General features: G+C 46.7%; 1 protein-coding gene across 1 annotated transcript in view; it reads left to right on the forward strand.

Moving 5' to 3' along the window:
* RNF216 (ring finger protein 216) overlaps window positions 1-22,733 on the forward strand; it is a 76,198-nt gene that overhangs the window by 28,662 nt on the left and 24,803 nt on the right. Inside the window, 2 exon segments of the mRNA XM_030958013.1 lie at window positions 141-289; window positions 736-814. Of these exon segments, the coding sequence (XP_030813873.1) occupies window positions 141-289; window positions 736-814 (228 nt within the window).

The following is a 22,733-nucleotide window of genomic DNA, read 5'->3' on the forward strand; positions in this document are numbered from 1 at the left end:
AAGTCATTCTGAGATCTGCTGACTTCAGCCCTTGCTCTGTCTGAGCAAGGCTCTGCACCAATTTGCTTGGAAATGTTCTGGATCCTGAGTTGCACTTTGCTAATGTCATACTGAACCTGAGCCCTCTTTTCCAACCCCAGTCAGAGCTGAGCTGCATGGAAGGCAGCTGCACGTGTTCCTTCCCCACCAGTGAGCTGGAGAAGGTGCTCCCTGAGAACATCCTCTGCAAATACTACGAGCGGAAGGCCGAGGAGGAGGTGGCTGCTGCCTGTGCAGATGAGCTTGTCAGGTGAGTGTCCCACAGAGAGTGCTGCACTTGCTGCTGTGCAAAATTGTTGCCTGGAACTCTACTTTTGTGCTGAGTCTGAGATAGGTAGCTTTTAAAGAGCTGGATTATAAATTCAGTCTTCTGCCTTCCCAGGTCTGTTTTTATTCTGCCTTTGACTAGGAGCAGATTAAAATTCAATAGACTTGTCTCCCCCAAGACTTGCTTGCCAGCTCTGTGCTGATCCACTAAATTACATGGTCAAAAGCAGTGCTGAGCATATAATATTTTGATTGCAAACGGGGAAGTGATTGAAGAAATATGAGCAAAAAGGCAATAGTCAGCACATCCTGGCAACAGGCATTGGGTTGGCAGCCTTAGCAACTTCCATGCAGCTATTTGACTAAATCAGCTTTCAGCAAAGCTGTGTTTGGCACTCTGCATTAATGGCATCTTGTTTTGGGCTACAGGTGTCCCTTCTGTAACTTCCCAGCTCTACTGGACAGTGATGTGAAGCGGTTCAGCTGCCCCAATCCCCGCTGCAGAAAGGTAATTGGGGCTTACTTCACATTTGGTCTCTTCTGGAGTGTTGGGAAGGAGAGCTGGGAGGACAACTCACCCTTCCTAGTAGCAGTATCTCATGTGACTGCATAGGGCAGCAAAGTATTTGCTGGATCCTACTGATCTTCTTCTGTAAAATTGGGTGCCTGGACAGGTGAATTTCAGGGCACTGTTGATAGAGGAGGAGTCCTCTTTTTCTTGGGAAGATGTTGGCTAAAAAAGCCTAATAGACAGTTAAATTCTGTCGTCTGGAGAAGTTGAAGTTGCCAGCACTGAACTCTCATGCGAAAATTTAACTTACTTTGGGGGAGAAAGCTGTTTATGAAATATGCTCAATTCCATTTCAGATCCTGATCTCCAGATAGGTTTTGTTAACATCTACCCTTCACGATGGGGAAAGGAAGGTCCTGGTGTTGGGGCAGGGAGGTTTGCTAGGCACTAGGTGGCAATGTTGATTCACGTTTAAATCTCAGGTTTTTTCTGACTGTTTTTGCAAAAGCTGAGCTGTTTTCAAAATGTACATATGTCAGCACTAAAAAACAGAATTTAGGCTTGAAAAACATGAACCCTTCAATGGGCAAAATGAATTGAAGTTGCTTTTCCCCTAAAATGTGTAATGCAGCAGAGTGATGGTGTAAGAGGGATCAGTGCTGAAATGTTCCTTTCCTACTGCTTCACTGTTTCATTTCCTTCCTAGTGTACTGCCTGTTCCCCCCCGCCCCCCGGGGTTACAGCATTCCAGTGGGCTGGATTTCTGGTTTCCTGGACAGCTTGTGTTGATTCATTAGCTGAAAATCTGCTGAGTAGCTTTGTGCTCTTCTTAGAAGTCTTTAACGACTTCAGGATTTGAAGTCGAGGGTGAGGAATTTGGATAGCAGGATGTGGTGTCTCAGCATCAGCTGCAGTGGTTCTTCATATTCCTGCTATCTCCTCTCTCTCCTGAATGAAGAATTTCTGTTAATGCTCTTGCTTGCAGGAAATGGTTGCCCTAAGGGAGGAAAGGGCTAATCTAGGGAACTCCACAGAGCTTGGAGAGGATGCACTGGCTTTGCTAGCAGTGTCTCTGGTGATGACTGATCCTGGAAGGAGTCCCTCTCAGGTTGGAAGGACTGCACTCACATAGCTGAACCTAAAGCAAGGGGAAGTGTGGAAAGGGGAAGGTCAAAATGTGTCTCTCCCAAAATCTCAGAGTGCTTTAAGGGTGGGGAGAGGAGGACCAGATGGTGGACCTGTTGTATCCCTGTGCTCCATCACCTGGATCCTTTGCCTGGCTTTGGGAGTTTGTGTTGATACCCTCGGGGTCTCCATTAAATCTTGCAGGGAGGTTCATTCATATTTGGGCCAGCTATGGATATGCTGTAAAGCAAGTGATGTGAGCCAGCTGCAATCCTTCACTTTGGCTCTGTCTGTGTGCTGGGCTCAACAGTAAGAGCTCTACACACACCCAGGTCACTGCCTGTGCATCTCACCTGTAGTTCCAGTCATTTGCATCTTGCAGGGGCCAAAATGTGGCTGATTGTACCTTGAGCAGTGGGCAAGCTGCCCTGCCTCTGTGAGTGCCTGGCTGCACAGGGAGCATGCAGATGAGCTGGCACCATCTGCCAGGGCCACTGTGGCTCCAGCTGTGTGGCATCAAGTTTGGCTCCTGGTTAGGTGGCCAGGGCTTGAATCTTAATATGACAAACAGCAGGGTGGAGGAAAAGTTTAGTTAGCCAAGGAGAAATATCACTTACCTCTGAGCCACCCTACAATACATTCTGTGTGTGTGCAGTCTGAGCTGGGGCAGAGGCAGCTTTCACTCAGATTTGGCTGAGTATTGAGGTTTTGCTCTGTGATAGGCTGCTGACTGCACATGGAGCCAGGCTTCCTGGTGACAGGAGGGTTTTCCAGGCCTCCATCTTGGAGGCATCCCTGCATAGAAGCCGCGCTCAAATTTCTCATCTCCAAGGATGCACATTCCTCCTCCCAGCACTACAGAGCAACCCAAAGCTGGCAACTGTAGTAAAACAAGGAAAGGCACATGTTGCTGGTTGAGTTGTGCAGCACTGGGAGGTGAGGGTGCACTTCTGCATGCTGGGGGAAGTGCTGTTTTCCCCCAGAAAAGGAAGTCCATCCTCTGTGCTCAACCTCCCTCCTCCCAAGACCCCACACTGTTGAAGACAAGGCTTTTGTTCCCAGCTGCTGCTGCCGGCCCTGGCGCCGTGTTGTGGGAGAGGGAGATGGTTTCCCTTCTTTGCAGTCTCAGCACAAAGCACTGCAGGGCTTTCAGCCAGCAAGAGATGGGGAGCTGAAAGCTGCCGTTGCCATGGAAATAATGCATGCACGGAGCAGCAGAGAGCTTGAAACCCCCAGCACTCCTTTCATAGCCAGGCCACATTGCAGGGACTTGCATTTCCAAGAGTTTGCCTTAAAACTCCTTTTCACAGTGTGGAATTTTTATTGCTTTATGGTACCCAGTTGTCTGGGTCAGTGCTGGCTGGGTGTAAGAGATGATGCCATGTGGCTGCATGGTGTGGGATGGCATTGTCCTTGGCCGGGGCAGCTGTCCAGTGGGTTTGGGGACTGCCTTGAGCATTGATGTGCCTATCTCAGATGGATAAAATTTCTGCTCTTTCATCTTCAGCTTAGGCTCTCTGGCCACCAACAACCCTCATGTTGTTTTAATTAGCAGCACTGAGACTTTGTGTTTTAGGCCACGCCTTATTAAGCTGTTCTGTGTCTCGGGATTGATTTGGAGGTGCTGGCTAGGAACAGATGCACCCAGCTGCTTTTAGCCTTCATTTTCTGCTGGAATTGGGGCAGGTTTAAACTTGCACTGAGCTGTGCCTGAACACAACCACTCTTAGCAGGGCACCACCAGCACCCGTAGCGCGAATGAGTTGCACTGAGCGGTTTGCATGGCTCTGAGAGAAGGGGTCTTGCTGAAATAAATTATCGCTTGATCAACAAGACCTAAATTTGCAGAAGGAGCTGAGGGGGATCCTGTGACACTGTGATCTCTGTACCTGGCACAGCAAGGCACATGCAGCTGCTTGTGGTTCAGAGGTGGGTAACACTGCTTAGGAGTGTTTTATGGAGTGCAGGGGGAACTGTTTGTGTAATCCAGCACCCAGCAGCAGGGGATGTGTTCAGGATGACACAGCTGTCCAAGGATGTCATCCAACACATACCACAGGGCCCATTATTTCTGTGCTAAAGGCTGGGCCATGCTGCCCAGAGCTGCCCTGCCCGACTCCAGATGTGCTGTGGATTTAGGCTTAAACTGTATCAGGATTTGTAGCTGGCAGGGTGCGTGTGCAACATGGAAAAAAGAGATTGTCCTGGTTGGAGAAATTGAGCTTGTCCAGAATGCCTCAGAGTAGGATATACATATGGAGAATTACTTAATTCTCCTTGTTTTGCAACATGTTTTCCCAGCTGTTGAAGTCTGCTGTCTCATTCAGCTTCCTGACAGCAGCGCAAACATTTTGAAAGTCCTGTGGCCCCATCTCATTCTCTGTTCAGACATTCTTATTGCTATTATCCGTATGTTTTGCCTTGAGCCTGTTTATTTGGATTTGATTGTTACTTGGAGCTTAGCCCCACAGCTTTAGTACAGAGCAGAGCTGAAGGTGGCATTTGCTGTGGCAGACCCCTCACTAATTTATTTTTGGTGGCAATGACCTCAAGTCCCAGCTCCTGTTTGAATTCCCATCCTCTCTGTCTTTTAAGAAAATTTGCTGGGACAAGGAAGACAGGGAAGTGTGGTGAGAATGACCTTGTTACAGAATGGTTTGGGTTGAAAGAACTCTTAAAGACCATTCATTTTCACCCCCCCACCATGGGCAGGGACATTTTCCACTAGACCAGGTTGCTTAGGGCTCTATCCTGGCCTTGAACACTTCCAGGGATAGTGCTTGGGAATGGAGCACTCATGCCTATGTCTGCTTGGATCTGGAGACCTGTCTCCCTGTGTCCATGTCAGCAGAATTCTCTAAGCCATCTCTTCATGGCTCTGCATCCCCAACACCTCCTGCTCTGGAGCTCTCCGCTGCGCCCTTTTTAAACTCACAGCGCACATGGGAACTCTCTGGGCTCCCTCAGTGCCAAAACCACAACAAATGGCGAGTTTCCGTCTGTCAGCCCGGCTCAGCTCTGCTCAGGCTCTCCACGGCTGGGCAGGCGATTTTCATTTTTCTTCCATAAAAGGACATTGAGGCTCGGCTGCAGCCGCGGGGCTGGGGCCGAGCTGCGGGCAGGGCGAGTGCGATGCTATCGGAGCCTCCTTCCCTATCTCCGCACAGGGATGGGCCCGAGGGAGGGACCAAGGTCCAAGGTGGGGTTGAGGTGATTGTAGGCAGCAGATAACACCCCAGTAGGTTTTATTGCCAGGTTCTAAAGGGAGGTAGATAACAGGAGAGAGTTTGTGGTAGAGCAAACCTTAAAAGTACAGTCCCGTGGAGGACGGGCACGTGCGCTGAACCACACGGGCTGTGCCATCGAGGTGGGGAGGGCCAGAGTTGCCTGGGGAGTGCTGGAAGTCAGGAGATCTTCTCATCCCCAGATTTATGCTGGGCAAGCTGCTTATCCTGGGAAGAAACTGCAAGGGGAACAAGGGAAGGCCACATGCTGGGGGTACTGTCTTACACCTTGATTTTTGCTGTGTGCTTGGAATGGGCAGGAGCAGTTGCAAGAATTGAGTTGTAAGCAGTAAGTTGGCCCTAAATTCCACTTTCCAGAGAAGAAGACACAGTGATCAGCCCCAAATCACTGCTTGCCAACCTGTCACCCTTTGAGACACGTAGGAAAGGGCTGTAGAAGCTTTGAGAATACCCCACCTGGGAAGAGGGTAGGAGTGGGCTGGGTTAATTGCTGTGGTGGGGTGGAGAGACTCCATCAGTGGGAGCTCAGGTGCTGCTGCTGCTTTAACAAGGTCAAGTCTATTTATGCAGTGGTATGTGGAAATGCTTCACTTGATAAATGAGTCTGACAGGAGGAGAGGGTGAGGCCCAGCCTGGAAATGGACCTGAGGAAAGAGGTCAGATTAAATGGGGTATCTGTCTCTTGCAGGGAAAAAAAAAACCTGCTGAAAGCAGGAACTCAGACTAGTCCCTTTAAAAATGGACTGTGTAAGTCAGTGCAATTTTGAGCAACAAAGCTTACTCCTTGTAAAAATAGCTTACTAGCTTACTTTCTGCCTTGTACAGCAATATCCAGTCAGTGAAAAGCCAATTGAAAAGGCTGTTCACTGACCAGTGAGTGCCTCTGTGTCAGGTCCATACGAGGTAGCAGTGCTGCCTTCCATTCATAGCTTTGTCCTTTGCTTGGGGGAAGGTTCAGAAGTAATAAACTGAGTACAGCTTCATGTGGAGATGGAAATTTAAGCTCCAGCTTCTTGTTTAGCCTTTTGTCCCTGGGCAAAGGGAGCCTGCAACTATTTAGACAAAGGAAACACTGAGAGGAACAGCACACCTGTGGTCAGCTCTGATTTATGGTGACTGTCTTTGGAGATAGGTGATGAATTCCATGAGGAATTGGAGAAGAACGCCCTGAGTGGGTTGTGAAAGACTGTTGGCTGCCTTGAATGTGGAGAATTGGTGGAGTGGCCTCATAGCCAAAGTCCTGGGGCTGGAAGGACCCTGAAAGCTGTAGTTGTGCTGAGGCTGAGATGAGCTGGCAGCTTTGCCATTTCCTCCTCAATCCCTTTGAAAGGGACAAGAGGGTTTTCTTCTGTCTCATGCAGACAAGAGTGGGAGCAATGTAACATAGTCACCCTAACAACAGGGAGAAACCCTGAATCTCTGTATGGACCAAAGTGCTCAGATTCTTTCATTTGTTTGATTTTTAAACAGTGAGGCAACTTTGCTCAGTCACTTGTGTGTCCCCACAGCAGGGTAGCAGTGCCGCCGAGTGTTCTGGGACTGCTGTGAGCTCTGTGCAGGTCCTTTCACAGCAGTTTAAGGTTAAAACCCTGCCTGGTGTATTTGCAGAGTGTTGGATCAGGGTTATCATTTTGCTGCTGCAGTGGAAATGGATGTTGGAGGGGATGGAAAAAGGCTGTTCCCAAGGCAAATTAAAAACATTGTTCTGACCTTACTCAAGAAGCTGTATCTTCCTTCTCTTTCCTCCCCCTCACATTCCTGTCGTAGTAATCACTGATCTCTAACCTCAGCTTCATCTGCCTCAGCTAACCACTTAAAAAATGCACTTTAAAAACCCCATACACCTAATTTTGCTGTACCTTAGTGCTTCCAGGACAGAGTTATCTTTGAAGGGGTGTGAGTCAGCAGCAGAGGTTTGGAATAGCATCAAGTCAGGGCACCGATGACTCCTTGGGATGGCCTAACCTGGTGCAGGGAGTGTGGGGAGGTGTTTTGCTTCTCCTTTCTGTTTGCATATAAACAGATTTCAGCAGATGACACAGTCATCAGACTTCCTGAGCTAACACAAGGCTGCTGCAGATGATGGCCATTCTGGAGGCTGTCAGTGGAGTTTGTTTCCTAATTTGGTCACAGTGTGTTCAGGGCTGGCCTGCTTTCCTTTTTCCTTTTTTCTTTTTTTTCTTTTTTTTTTTTTTTTTAAAAACACCCATTCTTTTCTCTCATTGTTGTGGAGGGGAAGCTGTTTGTATCTGAGAACCTTCAGCTTCTCTCACTTCCTCTCCACAGAGGAAGTGATACTTGAAAGGCCCAAACGACCATGCAGTTCTGAAGCTGATCTTTCCTTTCCTTTTTTTTTTCCTTCCTTTGCCATTCTTCTATGGGTTAATCTCAATGCTGGGTGTTTATGCTTTGTGGGTAGTCATCCAAGCCCTTTGTGCTGGAGGACTTTGGAGTAGTTCTCTTAAGTGTCAGAATGAGCTATGCCACAGTTAAATTTTAACATTGATTAGCTTGATTTATTGAAATATATATTTCAAGAGGGACTGACGTGTTTGATTTTAGGTAATGGAAAGAAGAGCGCATGTGTTGCTTTGTACATCATCCCTCACAAGAGGCCTGGTACCATGTAGGAAGCTGTAAATGCCAAACAGGAGAGAAGACCTTTCAGAATGAGTTCAGTTGTCTTACAAATCTTCCTGTAGAAGATCCCTGCTTTTCAGTGTGGGAGCAGAGTCAGCCCCAAGCCAGCCACCTTCCTGGCATGCAGAGACACTTCAGCCCTTCCACTCTTCATGTGAGTTCTCATTTAGCAATAGGGACAGCCAAGGAATCATCACCAAACCTAAAGGCTCCTTTATTGCTTTGGTTCTATGCTGGGCTTAGCAGGAAAAGGAGAACATAAAAGGAAGAAAACCAAGTTCCCAGGTGATGCAGTTGAGGATGCAGCTCCAGCAGCTTTATTCAGTGCCATGGGGAGGATTGTGTGCCTTAGGGGGGGGGAAGCTGTTGCTCTCGAGGGAGCTGCTGTCAGTCAGAGGAGATTCCCAAGCCTTGGAAGCCTGGGGAAATGCTGGGCTACCTGTTCAAACCCAGCTTTATTTTAGGTTCACAGGACATGTCATAAACAGCTCCAGCAGAGCCTGGGGTTAAGGTGTGCCCGGAGAAGATGGATTAATGGCATTAAAGGTTTGGCTGTAGATGGGCAGGTACAGGCTGGTCTCAACAGAAATTCTCTGCAGAGAGGAAACTTCAGTGTGCGTCATGTGTGGGATCCCAGGTTAGCACTGACCTCTGAAACATGAGTAACGGGGAAATGGGAGCACCGAGTGGTGAGGCAGCAGGTTTGGAGGGGCAAAGGGAAGGTGAAACACAAGTTTACTTCTAATTTAGTAAAAATCACCTCTGTGTGTCATTCCTATTTGCATATTATCCTCTAATTAGCCATGAGTGACTCACCCACCACTTCCACCTGAAAGGAATGATGTGTTTTGAAGTGTATGGTTTATAATCTCAGTAGGCCAGCAATTCTACTCCTCTTCTCCTCTCCCCTTCCAATGTCCCCCAAAATGCATTCTCTTATTGCTTTTAACCTTCAAGCCTCTTTTCTTCTGCTCTCTCTCTGTTACTACTCTTGCATTATTAATGGACTGTAGCAACTCGGCCAGAACACTGACATTACTAATTACTACTTGTACCAGAAGAATGGGGAGCAAGATAGAAACTGGGTCAGGAAATGTTGTCATCATAAAATGATAGCATCAGAACTGGAGAGCAGAACTGTATGTATGGGCAGGTTTGCATTGGAAATGCCTCCTTCACCCTGGAGCACACCTGGGCACACTTACCATGCACATCCTCTTTGCTTATTTGCTGTGTGCAGTTGGGAAAAGCATCTCACACACAGAGAAGGGTTAATGGACCTGTAATTTCCAGCAGCAGAGAATTGGAGTGATGGGTTGTGTTCTGCCTGGCAGCACTTCAAGCATCACAAAATTCACGTGTGCCTCGTTGCTGTAGCAGGAAGCCCCTTCCCCTGTTGGTGTCAAAGGCTGAGGAAGCAAAGCGGCTGCGTTTATTTTTGCATTCAGCGAGAGCCCGTCATGCTCAGTGCGTTCAGATTGTCCTTGGTAGCACCAAGGGCATCCCACAGCAGCAAACAGCTCACTCTGCTCCATGTGAGAGAATACGGCTGCTATTAAACCAGAACATTATTTTAGGGATGCAGCAATTAACCTGTGAATATTGGGCATGAGGAATTGCTTGCTTCTGGTTAATGGAGCTGTGCCTCTTCACTCAATTGGGCAAAGCATCCTCTTGGGAAACTGGCATCCCTTGGAGGCCTGGTGTGAACAGTTGTCTGTTGTGTTAGCTTTCCCCTTGAGAGGGGGGCACATGTGAACATGGGAGTGTCATTGAGTGTAAAATGTGTCTACTCTTATGGTAAGTGACAGACAGAGAAGGTCATCTCTAAACACACACCATCGTCTTTGAATAGTCACAACAGCTAAAATGCATTGGTCAGCAGTAAACTACAAACCCAGCAGTGATCAGAGTGTGCTGGCAAATGACAAGTCCCTCTCCCAAAAACATGCTTACAAAGAAAATGGACAGACTGAAGGCTGATCCCTCCCAGAGGCATAACTTTGGTTGCTAGTGATGAGAGCACATCTCTGGGTGAAATGTCTGGCTCGAGGTGGCAGATTCCCCAGAAGTCTCTTAGAGACAACAAAGGGACCATGTGTGTCTTCCCTCTCTGTGCTGCTGGTCCCAGAATGTGACTGCCTGCCCATGCATCAGGTGGGGGCCCTGTTCTGGATGGATGTGGAGAAGCATCAAAGCAATCAGGGCTCAGTCCCTGCCAGGCATCTCCATGAGCTCGAATCTGCTTCATTGACATTCCCAGGGAGGCGGGAGGCCAGCGCAGGAGCAGCGTGACTCCCTCACAAGTCAGATGGTAACTCACACAAAGCCAGCTCGATATTTAGGCTGGGCAGACTTGACAATATCCCCTTTCAAAGATTATCCGTTCAAGTGTCCTCGTCACACACCGCCTTTGGCGCCTGCCTGAGCCTTTTGTAAGGATGAGCAGTATTTAAAAGAGAGGCTGCCTGCTCTAATCTCTGCTCCGTGGGCTGTAAAACCCATCCTGCTGTAGCTCACCAACTTTATTTCTCTTACTGATGGTAATAAGTGTAGGGCTCTTAAATCCTGGCTCATGTTTTATCCGTGGTGTTGGTGGGGCTCTCTTATCTTGAAGCAAGCCCAGAGCAGAGCTTTGCTGGTGCATTTGAGGGAGAGCAGACATTCCCATGAAGTGGGAGCTGGTGATAGGCAGTAATTTCTACTGTATTTAATAAAGCCACTGTGAAGCTGGAGAGGTCTAGAGTTTACAATCCCAGTGCATTCTTTTTTTTAAAAAAGGCAAGTACTGATTTACCACTAAAATTGAGCATTGTCAGTGAGGCAAGTACTCTGTCCAAAATTTCATGTGCACATATTTAATTAAAAGGCAAGAGGGTTAATGAAGCTTTGAATGCATAAGGCCTCATTCCCTGAATTTAATTTTCTTTAATTGCTCCAGAGATTGAAATTCCCAGCTGTGGTTGTCCCCTAACATGTGAATTAAGGAACCGGAAAGGGACAATTTGATTTGTCTCATTCAGTTCCAACTTCTTCCCCTTTGACTGCATTTTCATCTTTTTGGTTGAAAGGGGACTAGTAAAAATCCTAATGTCAGTGTTTCAGCTTTGTGGTAGAATTGGCAAAGCTGATACTTTGGACACTGAGGCTGAGCTGAAAAACAGGGAGTGTTTGTGCAGATTGTGTTACTCTTCCATTATGTATTGCAGATCACGAGCAAATACAGTTTTTATTCTTTTCTCTCCCCAATACCTGTCATCTCATTCAGGATTGGTGGGGTTAAGTCAACAGAATTGCATGGCACAGCCCCAGTCAAACCAGCCTTCATTAGTGTGCAGTTTCAAAATTTAAAAATTTTAAAAGGGTGGTTTGAGGGTTTGTTGCTTGTTTATAGGGGTATTGGAATAGTGGTCTAAGCCCTCTGTGAGTGTCAGGGTCTTTTTGTGTGAGTTCATAGTCTAAGCTCTGTCCAAGGGCAAGACAAAAATCTAAAATGGAGCAGATTCGTGGACTGTTGAGGTAATCAGTGATGGGAAAAACCTGTTCCTGACTTCATTATAACAAAAGCTGATGTCCCTTGCTGAATGCCCTGGATGTTGTGTGTTAGGCCTCTATTGTGGCAGTTGCTGTTGGATATTCCAAGGCTGCTGTACATTTTTGTGTCTTAATGGGCTTGTTAGCAGCTATAGCCTTGACTGGGTGGTTAATGGTAAAGGATGCTTCTAGCAGCAGCAGAGGACATCAGGGGTTAATTTAATGCACACCTAACACTGGAATAACAGCAGCAGCAAGTGTTTGGGGTTTGCCTTTTGGAGGTCTTAGCTGTCAGAAATCCTTGGCAAAATATGTAGTAACATCCCCCTTGATCTGGTGGAGACTTGCCCTAAGCCTCCAGCACGTAGTACTGATAGATAAGCACCCCCTGCCTCAACAGGTATTTCAGAGCTGTTGGGCTCTCCCAGGTGGCTGCAGCTAAGCTGTGTGTTTGTGGTGGTTCCTGCAGTGCTTTTGGGGGGATTGTTTTGGATGAGCTGTGCTTTGCTCTCAGGAAGATGTCCTGTCCCTCCCTGATGCTGTGGGACAAACCACCCTGCAGGGACTCCTGCCCTGGTCATGGAGCTGGAGGGATGTGAGGGTGGCCCTGGAGTGCACATTTAATTGAGATAGACCATTAACCATCCATATCCATTGAGTCTCTACCTCGATCTGTAAAACCATTTGGATTTTAAAAATTTAATCATTTCCTGACATTCTTTCACCCATCCTTGTTTCCAGTCAGCTTGCTCATCTTCAGCTAGGGTCAGCACGCATTCCCCTCTCAGACTTGCACTTCTGGCCTGGAGGAATCCACCTTCTTTGCTGCTACCCAACACCTCTCCCGTGGCTGTGCCCTGATGGTGTGAGTGCCCTCTGCCCTGCTGAATAAGGAATGGCCAGGTTGGAGTGCTGGGGTCGGGAGCTCCAGGGCCCGCCCCGTGCGCGGCCGCTCCTCCCGCCGTGGGCTGGGGGGGCAAAGGTGATGCTTTAAGTGGTCTCTGTGCTGCTAGCAGGGTAAACAGAGCAGATGTTTCCTGAGCCAGAGGAGCATTAATGGAATGCCTCGGCCCTGGCTGATGTAAAACATGGCAGAGAGTTTTGGGGATGAGGTCAGCGGGACTGAAAGCCGATGGGAGTTTAATGTCGAGGCTGCCTCTCCGAGCCCAGGGGTCAACTGAGAGAGCTGTGGCTAATGGAAAGGCAAGTACACTTGTCATAAATCAGTGCCAAAATGCTGAACAGGCATTGCTGTTGCTGGATGCCACAGCCAGGGGTGTTTCTGTAACCACCCATGAGCTCTTGTTCCTCACTGGGTGTCCTTAGTATCTGTGTTTGATTTTAGAAGGGACAAAGAGGCTAAAAATGGGAGGTTTGGGGAAAGCTTTACCTCCGTGCCTTACCTGCTTCACTCTGTTGTTCATGGAATCCTGTGCTTGCTGCATCCCATCCATGTGGGGAATGCCAGGAGGGCAGCCAGGATATTGTTGGGATACCATTTTAAACAAGTTGTCCTCGTGGTCGGAGGAGATGGATCGTGTTTCTGCTGTGAGGTTGCTAGGAAGTCCTGAGGCATCAGGAGGCAAAGCAGCCTTGGCACTGCTTAGGGATCATGTGTTTTTTTTAAAAACAAACGAGTCTTGTAAAAAGTAAAGAGCAGCATTTTCCAAGACAATGAGAAATCAGTTTGCTCTCCGACCAAGCAGCGCATTTCCCGTGAAGCTGGATGCTGTAATGTGCCATTTGCCAACAAGATAAGATGGCTGTATTTGTTCAGTGATTTATCCCCTGCGAAGCCAATCTGAAAGAATGCTTTATTGCTCTATTTATTTTTTCAAAAGAAGCTTCTTTGACCTCATTTTTTTGTGCAGGGAGCATGCATACCTTTAAGCTAAATCTCAAAGCCTGGTCAAAATTGGGGTCTGTCTTTAGGGTTGAAGCTTGAAACACAACATCCATGATGCCATTCAGAAGCCAAGAGGTGAGCAGCTCTCCCTCAGGCTTTTTCTGATTGAAAACCTTGTACACACCAACAAAGCCAGTATGCAGCTTAAAGCGTTGGGGTTTTTTTCCTTTCTGGGTCCTCCTTTAAGGGCAGAGGTTGAAACAAAACAGATGCTCTTGGATGGTGTCTCTGCTCTTAGAGGCAGTTGCTGTATGAGGACTTGGCTCCTGACACGTGAGGGGAGGATGCTCCCTCCTATTTGTGAGCGGATGTCAGGCTTAATAAAAATCCCCAATCTGAAAAGGCCAGATGATCCCCCTGAGTGAGAGGTATCAGTGCTGTTATTGCATTACCTCCATCCCTTCGTTTGTTTGTGCAATTATCCATGTAAGTAAAACCTGAAAGTGCCTCCTTGCAGCACATTGTCCCCAAAGAAGGGAAAGGATTGCAGCTATTGGAGTAGCCTATGGAGAGAGGGATGGATTTTTCAGGTAGCTGGAAGCTGTGCCAGGTTGGGTGTTTGCTGGTAGCCTGCCTACTATATTTAGTTTTTCTTGGCCTCCTGGAATGAGGGTATTGAACCTTTCTAGATATGGAGATAGGCACAGCACCAGGCAGCCCTGAGCACGGCTTGCCAACTTCTGAGCTTTGTTGTTTAGAGCCTTGGTCCTTCACTGTTCTGTGTCTGGGGTAGAGGATAATGGGATGAGGTTATGTGAGCAAGAGTTGGTTTTGTAGCTGTTTTGTCTGCAGGTAACAACTGGGGTGTTTTTTAAAAAAAGCTTCTCTTTTAAAGAGTTTTGTTGTCCTGAAGCTTTAACCCTTTGTGGTGTTTCAGATGTGCAGAGTGAAGAACAGGTGCTTTGCAGGACTTATTAGTTGCCTTTTCCAGTTTTGTGCCACAAACTAGCATGCAGATACTTTCAGACACTAATTTCTTATACTCTGAAATCCTTTGAATAATTTTGACCTACCTACCCATGTAGTATAATGAAACATTTTATTCTTCTTGGAACTTTATTCTTGTTGCAGCTGTTGTACAAGCTATAGATTTCTGGATTTGTCAGAAAACCATGACTTCAGACCACTGGGATTTTGGTGGGTGGGTGAAAGTGCTAACAGATTAATGAGTCTCACTTAGCATCTCCATCTGCCAGACTAAACTGTGTTCTGCACAGGAGACTTAACACAGCTGGTTTGAGCTGGTCTCTGAAAGCATAGCATCCTTTACCCAGTCCAGGCTGACCCCTGATATAACAAACCAAGCACTGCAGTGTCCTGGGTATAATTACATTTGCCCAGAGAAGTTGTGGATCCCCCATCCCTACAAGGCCAGGTTGGACAGGGCTTGGAGCAGCCTGGGGCAGTGGAAGGTGTCCCTGCCCGTGGCAGGGGTGGAACAAGAGGAGCTTTAAGGTTCTTTCCAACCCAAACCACTCTGGCATGTATTTCCTTTCCTTTTCCTGATCCAAGCACTACGGTGAACTCAAGGAGTGCAAATGAGTAAAAACAATGGGAAAATGCAGAGAATCCTGTGAGGACCAGGTGGAAGCCCTAGGTCCTCACCAAACACGTGAATCAGCTCCCTTTTCTGACACTTGAACTCTCAGGTATTGCTGTGACATTTGCAATGACTTTCCCTGTGCTTTACCTCCATAAGGAGATAAATTAAAACCTGTGGTATGAGATATCTCCATCCCAACAAGGGTGGCTCATACCAGGGGGAGATGCTTGGGAAGAGCTGTGTGTGTAGCAGTGCTCTGTCACTGCACTTGGCTCCAATCTCTGTCGCTGCAGGGGCAGCCTCAAGGTCCAGCTGTGAGCAGGAATGAGATGCCCTGATGAGGCAAGAGCTGCTGTGCATTAGCTGTAGCTGTTGGTTTTTCTGTTCCCTCCTGTGAGCTCTGAAAGTTAAATGGGAATGAAGTAGCTGCTGAATAAGAGACATGTTATCCCTCGCCTGCATCCGTTTATAGGTGGCAAGTTGCCATGGCTAAGACACTGATCAATTGTTACTCTGAAATCTGGGGTTATTCTTCAGCTTTTTTTTCCTAGAGAAATGGGATCTCTGCCATCTTCGGTGCCCAGGAAGTATCTGCAAAAGTGAATGTTGGTATTAGTGTGGGTGCTGTGTGTGCCTGCACATACACACTCTCCTGCTGTTCCTGGACACCCATTCTCTCATTTTTCCCTTGCCTGTGAGACAGCCCAGAGGCCCTGGGGAGCTCCAGGGTGTGGGGGAAAGGCTGGCCTGGCTGATTTGGTTATGTAAAACTAAAAGGCATTTACTCAGTGCATTGGGTGGACTGTTCTTGTGTGTAATGAGTTGTGCAACTGTACAGCCATACCGAAGCAGACTGAGCTCCTCTGACAGTCCTCTGACTTGTCTCCCACATGGAATCATTACAGCTGCTTGTTAGGAATATGCAAAATCCCCGTGATCTGCTTGCATGTGTTACTCCAGATTGCTTTCTGCTCAGAGTGCCTTTGCAGTATCAGTGAACCTTCTTGCTGCTCTCTGTGGGTTTGATGACATGCTATCCCAAAAATTTGGACTGGATCATTTTTCTGAAGTATCTCATCCCTGTGGAAAAGTGAAAGCAAGCAGTGCCAATTACCAGGAAAGCTGTTGCAGTCCTTGGGCTTACATGTTGGGCATATGGAGTCAGATCACATTTTCTTTATATTATGACATCAGTGACACCAAGTGTTTTGTTCTGGTTCTTAGTCAAGAATGACAGGAAGGTAGAAGACCCTTAGAAGAAGTTTAAAATTATTCTCTGCAGTCTAGAAATCTGCCTTACAGACAGTAAGATGTTAAAGCTAAGTCTCTGAGGAGAAATGTTGAGATCACTTGATGAGTCTGTCAGGGTACACCTCCAGAGATGTGTGTAACATTTTAAATGTAACAGATAATGAGAAGATAGTATTAAAAGTTAGTATTAAATGTCTAAAAGGCAGAGCTGGCTGAAAACCTGTGCTTTGAGTCATCTTGGAGCTTTTGGATCAAGATGGAGAGATCCTGACTGAGAAGGAGGAAGGGGAAGACTTTAGACTTAGTTGTAAATGGAATAAAAGGAATAGATGCTTTTATAGGACACCCAATTTTAAGGTCACTTTTGGCTCAGAGTTGAAATCTATTGCTGTAACATCATTAGTCTGCAGCCCCACCATTTCCAGCTGTGATCCAGCAAGATTGGCCAGGCTGAGCCAGCCTAGGTGTGAACACGTGGCTGAGGGACTGCAGGGAATGGGAGCCTGCATTCAGCAGGTAACACTTCTGGGAATCCTGTGGTGTGTTAATTAGTGCTGCCAGGGGAGAGACAACCTCAGAACACGTGTGATTCAAAGGCAAATTCAAAGAAGAATTTAGAGAGAGCTATTAGATAAAGTGCAGACTGTCCCTGGCCCATGGGGAGCAGTGTGAGGAGCAGCATTCCTGCTCTGTCCATAAGGAGCTTTCTCCTTACCCTCCAAACAGCACAGGTCTAGATGGGCTTCTACTGACCCTACACTGGGTCATGCTAATTATGCTGGTGAAGGAACTAAGCAGCATTTTAATATTCAGGAGTAAGAGGTCTGTGTGAAAAGGGCTGTCGGTCATCACTGCATCCAAAATTCTGCTTTTAACCTGAACTCTGCAAAACAGCTTTTGTTTTTGTGTGGTGCTTTGTTAAATGGCTGTTCTTGTGTGTGTGCACTGAGAGAGAGGTTATGCTGTAAATTAGGGCTCCTGGATTTTTCCTGCTGGACCAATGCATGTGGATGTGGGTGTGTGGGGAGGTCCTGCTCTGGGTTTTTCTCTGCTCATTTGTTTGTGATTCTCCACTTAGCATTGAATACAGATGTTTATGCATATATTTAGAAAAGACTGGTCTGGAAATAAACTTCTCTTTGCAGCACTCCACCTCCCTCAGCTTCATATTTTAAGACTCTTTGTTCTCTCATAGTAATTTTCCAAGTGGATTAGTGCAGGTCACCAAGGCATCCACATCAGTGAAATACAGCAAGATGTTGCTGTCATCTCCCGAAACACTCCAGCACTCACCCCATTGCTTATCAACCCACACTCCAGTAATCCTAATAGCTATGTCAGAGCAAGATTAACAGAAAATCCAGGCAAATATTTATGGTTCCCTTCAAGGTATGTATTAATCAGAGAATGTGGAGCAGATGCTTTATGAGGAGAGCTTGGAAACCTTGTTCATGTGGGCTGAGGAGGGATTCTGCCAGGCTGGGTAAGCTGCTGCCAGCCTGGGGAAGAGGCATGGGGCAGACAATGCAGGAAAAGGATGCAAGATTCCCAGGTGGAATGGGGAGAGAAGCAGCTACAAATAAAAAAGGGAGGATAAGGAGCTGTGTTTGTTCTCCTCTGTGCTATAGCAGCCTTGTGTGGCAGCTTAGCACTGAAAGATAGCACAAGAAACATAAAGACAAAGAAGAGGAGGAGCAGGTTGAGAAGAAAGAAGCAGAAGAACCATGCAGCAGGGTGGCATCTGGGAAATGCCTGGGGAAGCAGCAGTTGGGAGGTGGCAGTTTTTAACCATGGTGAAAACTGGATCACTTTTGGGGCTGTGCAGGTTCCTGGAGTGATACAAGAGGGCTGGTGAGATGCAGCTTCCTCCTGCAGTGTACAGCTAGTTCCAGGAGGATTGGGTGCCTGTAAGGGTGAGGATACTTCCCCAATTTTAAAACATCTCATAAAAATATCTAAGCTAATACTTTAACACAGGCATGTCAGTACTGACCAGAACTATAGGGAAATCTAGTGAGGCGCTGCAGTTGAGCTAAAGTCAGGCAGAGACCAGTCTCTGAGGGGAGAACTGGGGAAAAAAAGAGAGATCTACTCCTGTCTGTAGCTCTAAGCTCTAGGAGATGTCTGTAATGTCTTTAGTGTGCTATAGTCAAAGACTGCTTTGTGCCTGGGAAGGGTAATCACTAAAGTTAATAAATATGGCTTCCTCTTTTCCAGAGGGGGAAGAAAAAGCAGGATTCCTTGTAGTTTGTGTGAGTTTAGGGGGTGTGTTGTTCTGGCTCAGCTGCAGAGCTGTGACACCAGAGGGAGTAGGTGAGCCTCGAATAGCTGCTTTCAACAAAAACCAGCAGCAAATAATCACAGCCTTTGCAAGAGGTAAATTAAAACCATCTCCAGCTTGGAAAACATGCACAGCTCAGCATCTTTTCTCCATAAATATTTCCCTGCTGTTGAATCTCAGTAACCCCTTCAGAGCCCAGCAGCTGTGCTCTTCCCAGCTTTAGGTGAGCCCCCTCCTCACCATGTGCTCCCAGAGTGGCTGCTGGGCAGGGATTTTGGAGCTGAGCTCTGTGGCTCTGTCAGAACTTCTTAGCTTGGAGAAGTGAAGAAAGTGTTGGTATGAAACCAGTCTGGCCTTCCTGCATGGCATTAGCCAGCTGACATCCCCATGGAGCAGTTGTTAGCACTGGAGCAGTGAATTTGATTTTTTTCCTTACATGTTTCTGTTGCTGAAGCAGCATTTTAGCTGTGGAGGAGATTGGTCTCAGTGTCTTCTGTCCCACTTTAAATGTGGGGCTTGTCCAGTCTTTGCACATTTAGCAGGACCACTTATGGAGGTGGAAGTGTGGCATTTTAAAAAACATTTGTGTGCTCAAAGCCAGAAGTTGTTCTTTCCCACCCTGTCTTAATGGCATTGCATCCTTGTCCTTACAGACACTGTGAGCTGTGTGTGGAATTGTGCTCTGAGGAGCTGAGAGTGAGCTGCCATAAGAGGGCTCCAGAGCCCTGTTCTTGGCCGTGTTCCTTTGTAGAGTGATCTTCCCCTTTTTCTTTATCAGTATGTCCAAGCTGCCTTAGCAAAGCCCTCTTACACCTGCTCTAAATATTCTTTCCTGTTGCACTGCTCAGACAGGTTATGAACCTGGGTCTCTTCATTTTAACCAGCAAAACAAAAATGTTCCTGCTACAGAAATGCCTTGAGTAAAGCTTATTTCTTTGAATAGAGGAAATTTGAGTTAGGAATGCTCTTTCCCTTCTTGTGTTGCAACCATAGCCCCACAGCAGGAGCTGTGTCAGTCCAGCTGCAGGGAGAGCAGCCCACGTTGAGAGGTTCATCTGTATGCAGGGTGCTGCCTGCCAGGCTGGCAATGAGCACAATGAGCCTGGGGATGGGCTCTGGGCAGGGGAGGGAGTCCTGTTGCCATGACAATACAAATTGCAATGGATGACTCTTCAGATAAAAGCATCACGTTTTTAAAGGAGGAAAAAAAAATAGTGTGAAACAATAGCAGGAAGGGAAAAAATAGTGTTAAATAATAACAGAAATATAGGGTGTGAGTTCTAGCTTTGAGATGCAGCTTGGGAGAAGAAGATGGGGCTGTAGATACTAATTCTGGAAATGTTCTTCCCCTCAGGGTGTGGAGGAGCATTAAGAAAATCAGGCAGGAGCCAGGCCTCCTATGAGTAAGCATCTAGCAAGTTTTCCTTGCAAATATTTGGATGTGCAGTAATGAGTTCCAGTAAGAGCTGAGTGCTGCACCATGGGAGGCTCTGGGGCTGTCAGTGATAGCCTGGTTACCATGAGGGCCCAGCTGGAAGGGCTGGGCATGCTGCAGATGGACAGTTGTCCATATTTCTGTGTGCCTCAAGCAGATTCCCGTGTGCTGCCACTCTCTGGAGCAAAGTCAGTGTGCCCTGGAGGCCAGAGGCAGTAAGGATGTATTTACAGGAAAGACAGAGAAGTCCAGTAGACCAGTCCTGCTCTAGGGGCTTTTTAGGAATCTGCCTGCTGATCCTGTTTAGGTGGAACATTTCTAATCCTGCTGTGAATCCTTGTTAAAGACAGGTTTTGTTTTAAGTCATGACCAGTGTAAGATCTGTTTCTACTTTGAACTGGCACCTTTTTAACACAGGCTCCAAAGATCACAGTAAAATGGGCTTTTTTTAACTGTCACTCTCTCAAAGCTGTTCACAAGGTGAAACTAAACTTACCCAGCTGCCTGTAATTCAGGATGTGTTATGATTCCACTGGTGTCACAGCCAGTTGTGTTGAGCACAAATAGACATTCCAAGGAAGGATGGGATAATTAGAAGCAATCCAGTGATTCTTGTGACTGTATAAAAATAACTGGACTTTTTTAAGGATGAGTTATTTTTAGGAGCCTCGTGTCAAAAAGGGCTTGTGGAGTTTTGCCTTCAAGAACAGTAAAGTCAGATGTTACAAGTCAGATGTTATACCTGCTTGGGGCTTTTTTTCTCATTTCTTTTTTTTCCTCTGAGTAAGATGTCTGCTGAGGGTCCTGCTTTATAAAATAAATTGGCACTGGAAGTTGTTGGGATAAGTAACACAGGCCACTGATTTGCTAGCAAAGGAACATCAGCCTCAGGTTTAGCAGTGGGACCCCAGTGGCCCAAGAGTAGGTAGTGAAGGTCAGATTTAATAAGACTGTTTTAAACAATACACCCTAAGAAGGCTTGCAGCCTGGAGCTGGGTGAGGCCTTGCTGACCTGAATTTATTTTGGTGGTTTTTGTGACTTGGGGAGGGGGAACATTCTCCTGTCCTGTAATGAGACTGCTGTAAGCCAGGGTGTTTTTCAAGCTACTCCTGAAAAGCTGCTCTTCCAAGGGAGAGGTTCTAGGTTAGTGGTCAAAACCAAAAAGTGAAGTTTTTTTTGCTTCTTGTTATAATATATCCTCTTTGTGTTTCTGGGAAGTCAAGCAATAGTGTTTATGTGTTTAAAAAGGGGAGAGGATTGAGGGTCTTTCTGTGGCTGCTGGGCAGCATTAACGTGGCACACCAAACCCTTTCACAAAGGTACTGGGTTGTAGAATGTGTTACCAAAGGTTCAGCTTACGTACATGAATATGGATAAATGAAATCGGAAATAAATATTGGGATATGCTCAATTAGTGGGACTTCCTGGAGATCAGTGGGGGACTTTGCCCAGAGTGAAGCTGTTTGTTCCAAGGTCTGATGTGGGACGGAGCAGCATTTGATTCTGTGTAAAGGGGAAGAGGACATCTTGTGTTGTTTGCTTCCCTTCTGACTGGAACTCTTTTTGTTTGAGAGGTTGGTGCTGGGAGTGGGGGAAGCGCCATTCATACATGTGGGAGCCACTGTAAGGAAGAGACTTGGAGCCCCTGCGGCTACAGAGCAGAGATTCCTTGGCTTACCCTAAAATTATGAACCTCCAAGTCGGAAATAAAAAACCTCTCCCCAAAAAAAAACCCTACAATCAGCGATGTTTTGGGATTTTAAGATCCCCTGTGAGCATCACACTGACTTTTCTCCCTAAGCACTATTGTGCTGTTAAGACCTGACAAACAAGCTCAGATTAACTTTTACTTCTGGGCTCATAATCAGTTTTGTGGTTTCCACCCAATACTGCTGCATTGTTTCATGAGATTCTGAAAGTGAAACAAAAATGAAATTGTCCTGTCAGCTTTTCTTGTTAATATATCTGAAATACAAGGTCCAGTGTGCTGCTGGTGAATGATTTTCAGTGCAGGGGCATCTCACCTTCATCTCTGTGTTAAGGGAGTTTAAGTGTGGCTGTGGTTAGTGGTATAAATGTAAAAGAATGCTTTTTCATTTTAAAAAAAAGCAAAGTTAATGTTTGTGAATGAAATAACTTCTGACTCCCCTTATTTTTTGATTGAGCACACCCATAGTTGAGGCTAGGAATTCAGAATAATATCTGATGGAAGAAACATAGAGGTTTGTTAGGCAAACATAAACATGCCACAACTAAAAGGCCAAATGCATTCTTGATGTAAATGAAATTTTCAGCTTGTGAATTCCAGCAGATCCATCAGTAGGATTGCATGGAAAGGAGCATGTTGGGTCACCAAGGGAAAGGCTGCATCTGCAGTGCCCTGGCAGAGCAGGGGAGCGTGGGGCAGAACTCCCTAAACTGCCTGCTTGCTGCTGCTTTTTTTCTTTCCCTTCCCCTTTGTCTTCCTTCAGAATGAGACATCTGTGCTGGTGCAGTGTCTGGTGCTGGTGCCCACGTGCATCCCTGACGGAAGCTGGAGAAAAGCCCTTTAATCCTTATAAGGGGCCACGGCAGAGGCCTCTGCTGCTTCCGCAGTTTTTAGGAAGTCACTCAAGTTCCTCTTGGTTGACTCCCCTCTGCAGAAATGTGATAGATGGGTCTTTTCCTTTTATGGCCAATAACCCTGGTTTCCCTTTGCAATAAAATCCTAGGTCAGAAGTGGAAGCGAGAAGTCGGGCAGGAGGAAGGGGCTGGTTTTACCAGAGCCCAGTGGGTGGGGATGGAATTTGCAACATAGTAAATTCTAGACTAAAATAAACCAAGTTACAACATCGACCCTGAGGTGATGGGTTTGTTTGTTTGAGGGGTGCCATAGATTTTCAGTCTTGTTGCTTAAGACAGCAATTAGGAATTGTGACTCTCCTTAATTTCATGGGGAGAGGTTGATCTGGTACA

Source organism: Camarhynchus parvulus, chromosome 14 (genome assembly GCF_901933205.1).
Source record: "Camarhynchus parvulus chromosome 14, STF_HiC, whole genome shotgun sequence".
Taxonomy (NCBI): Eukaryota; Metazoa; Chordata; class Aves; order Passeriformes; family Thraupidae; genus Camarhynchus; species Camarhynchus parvulus.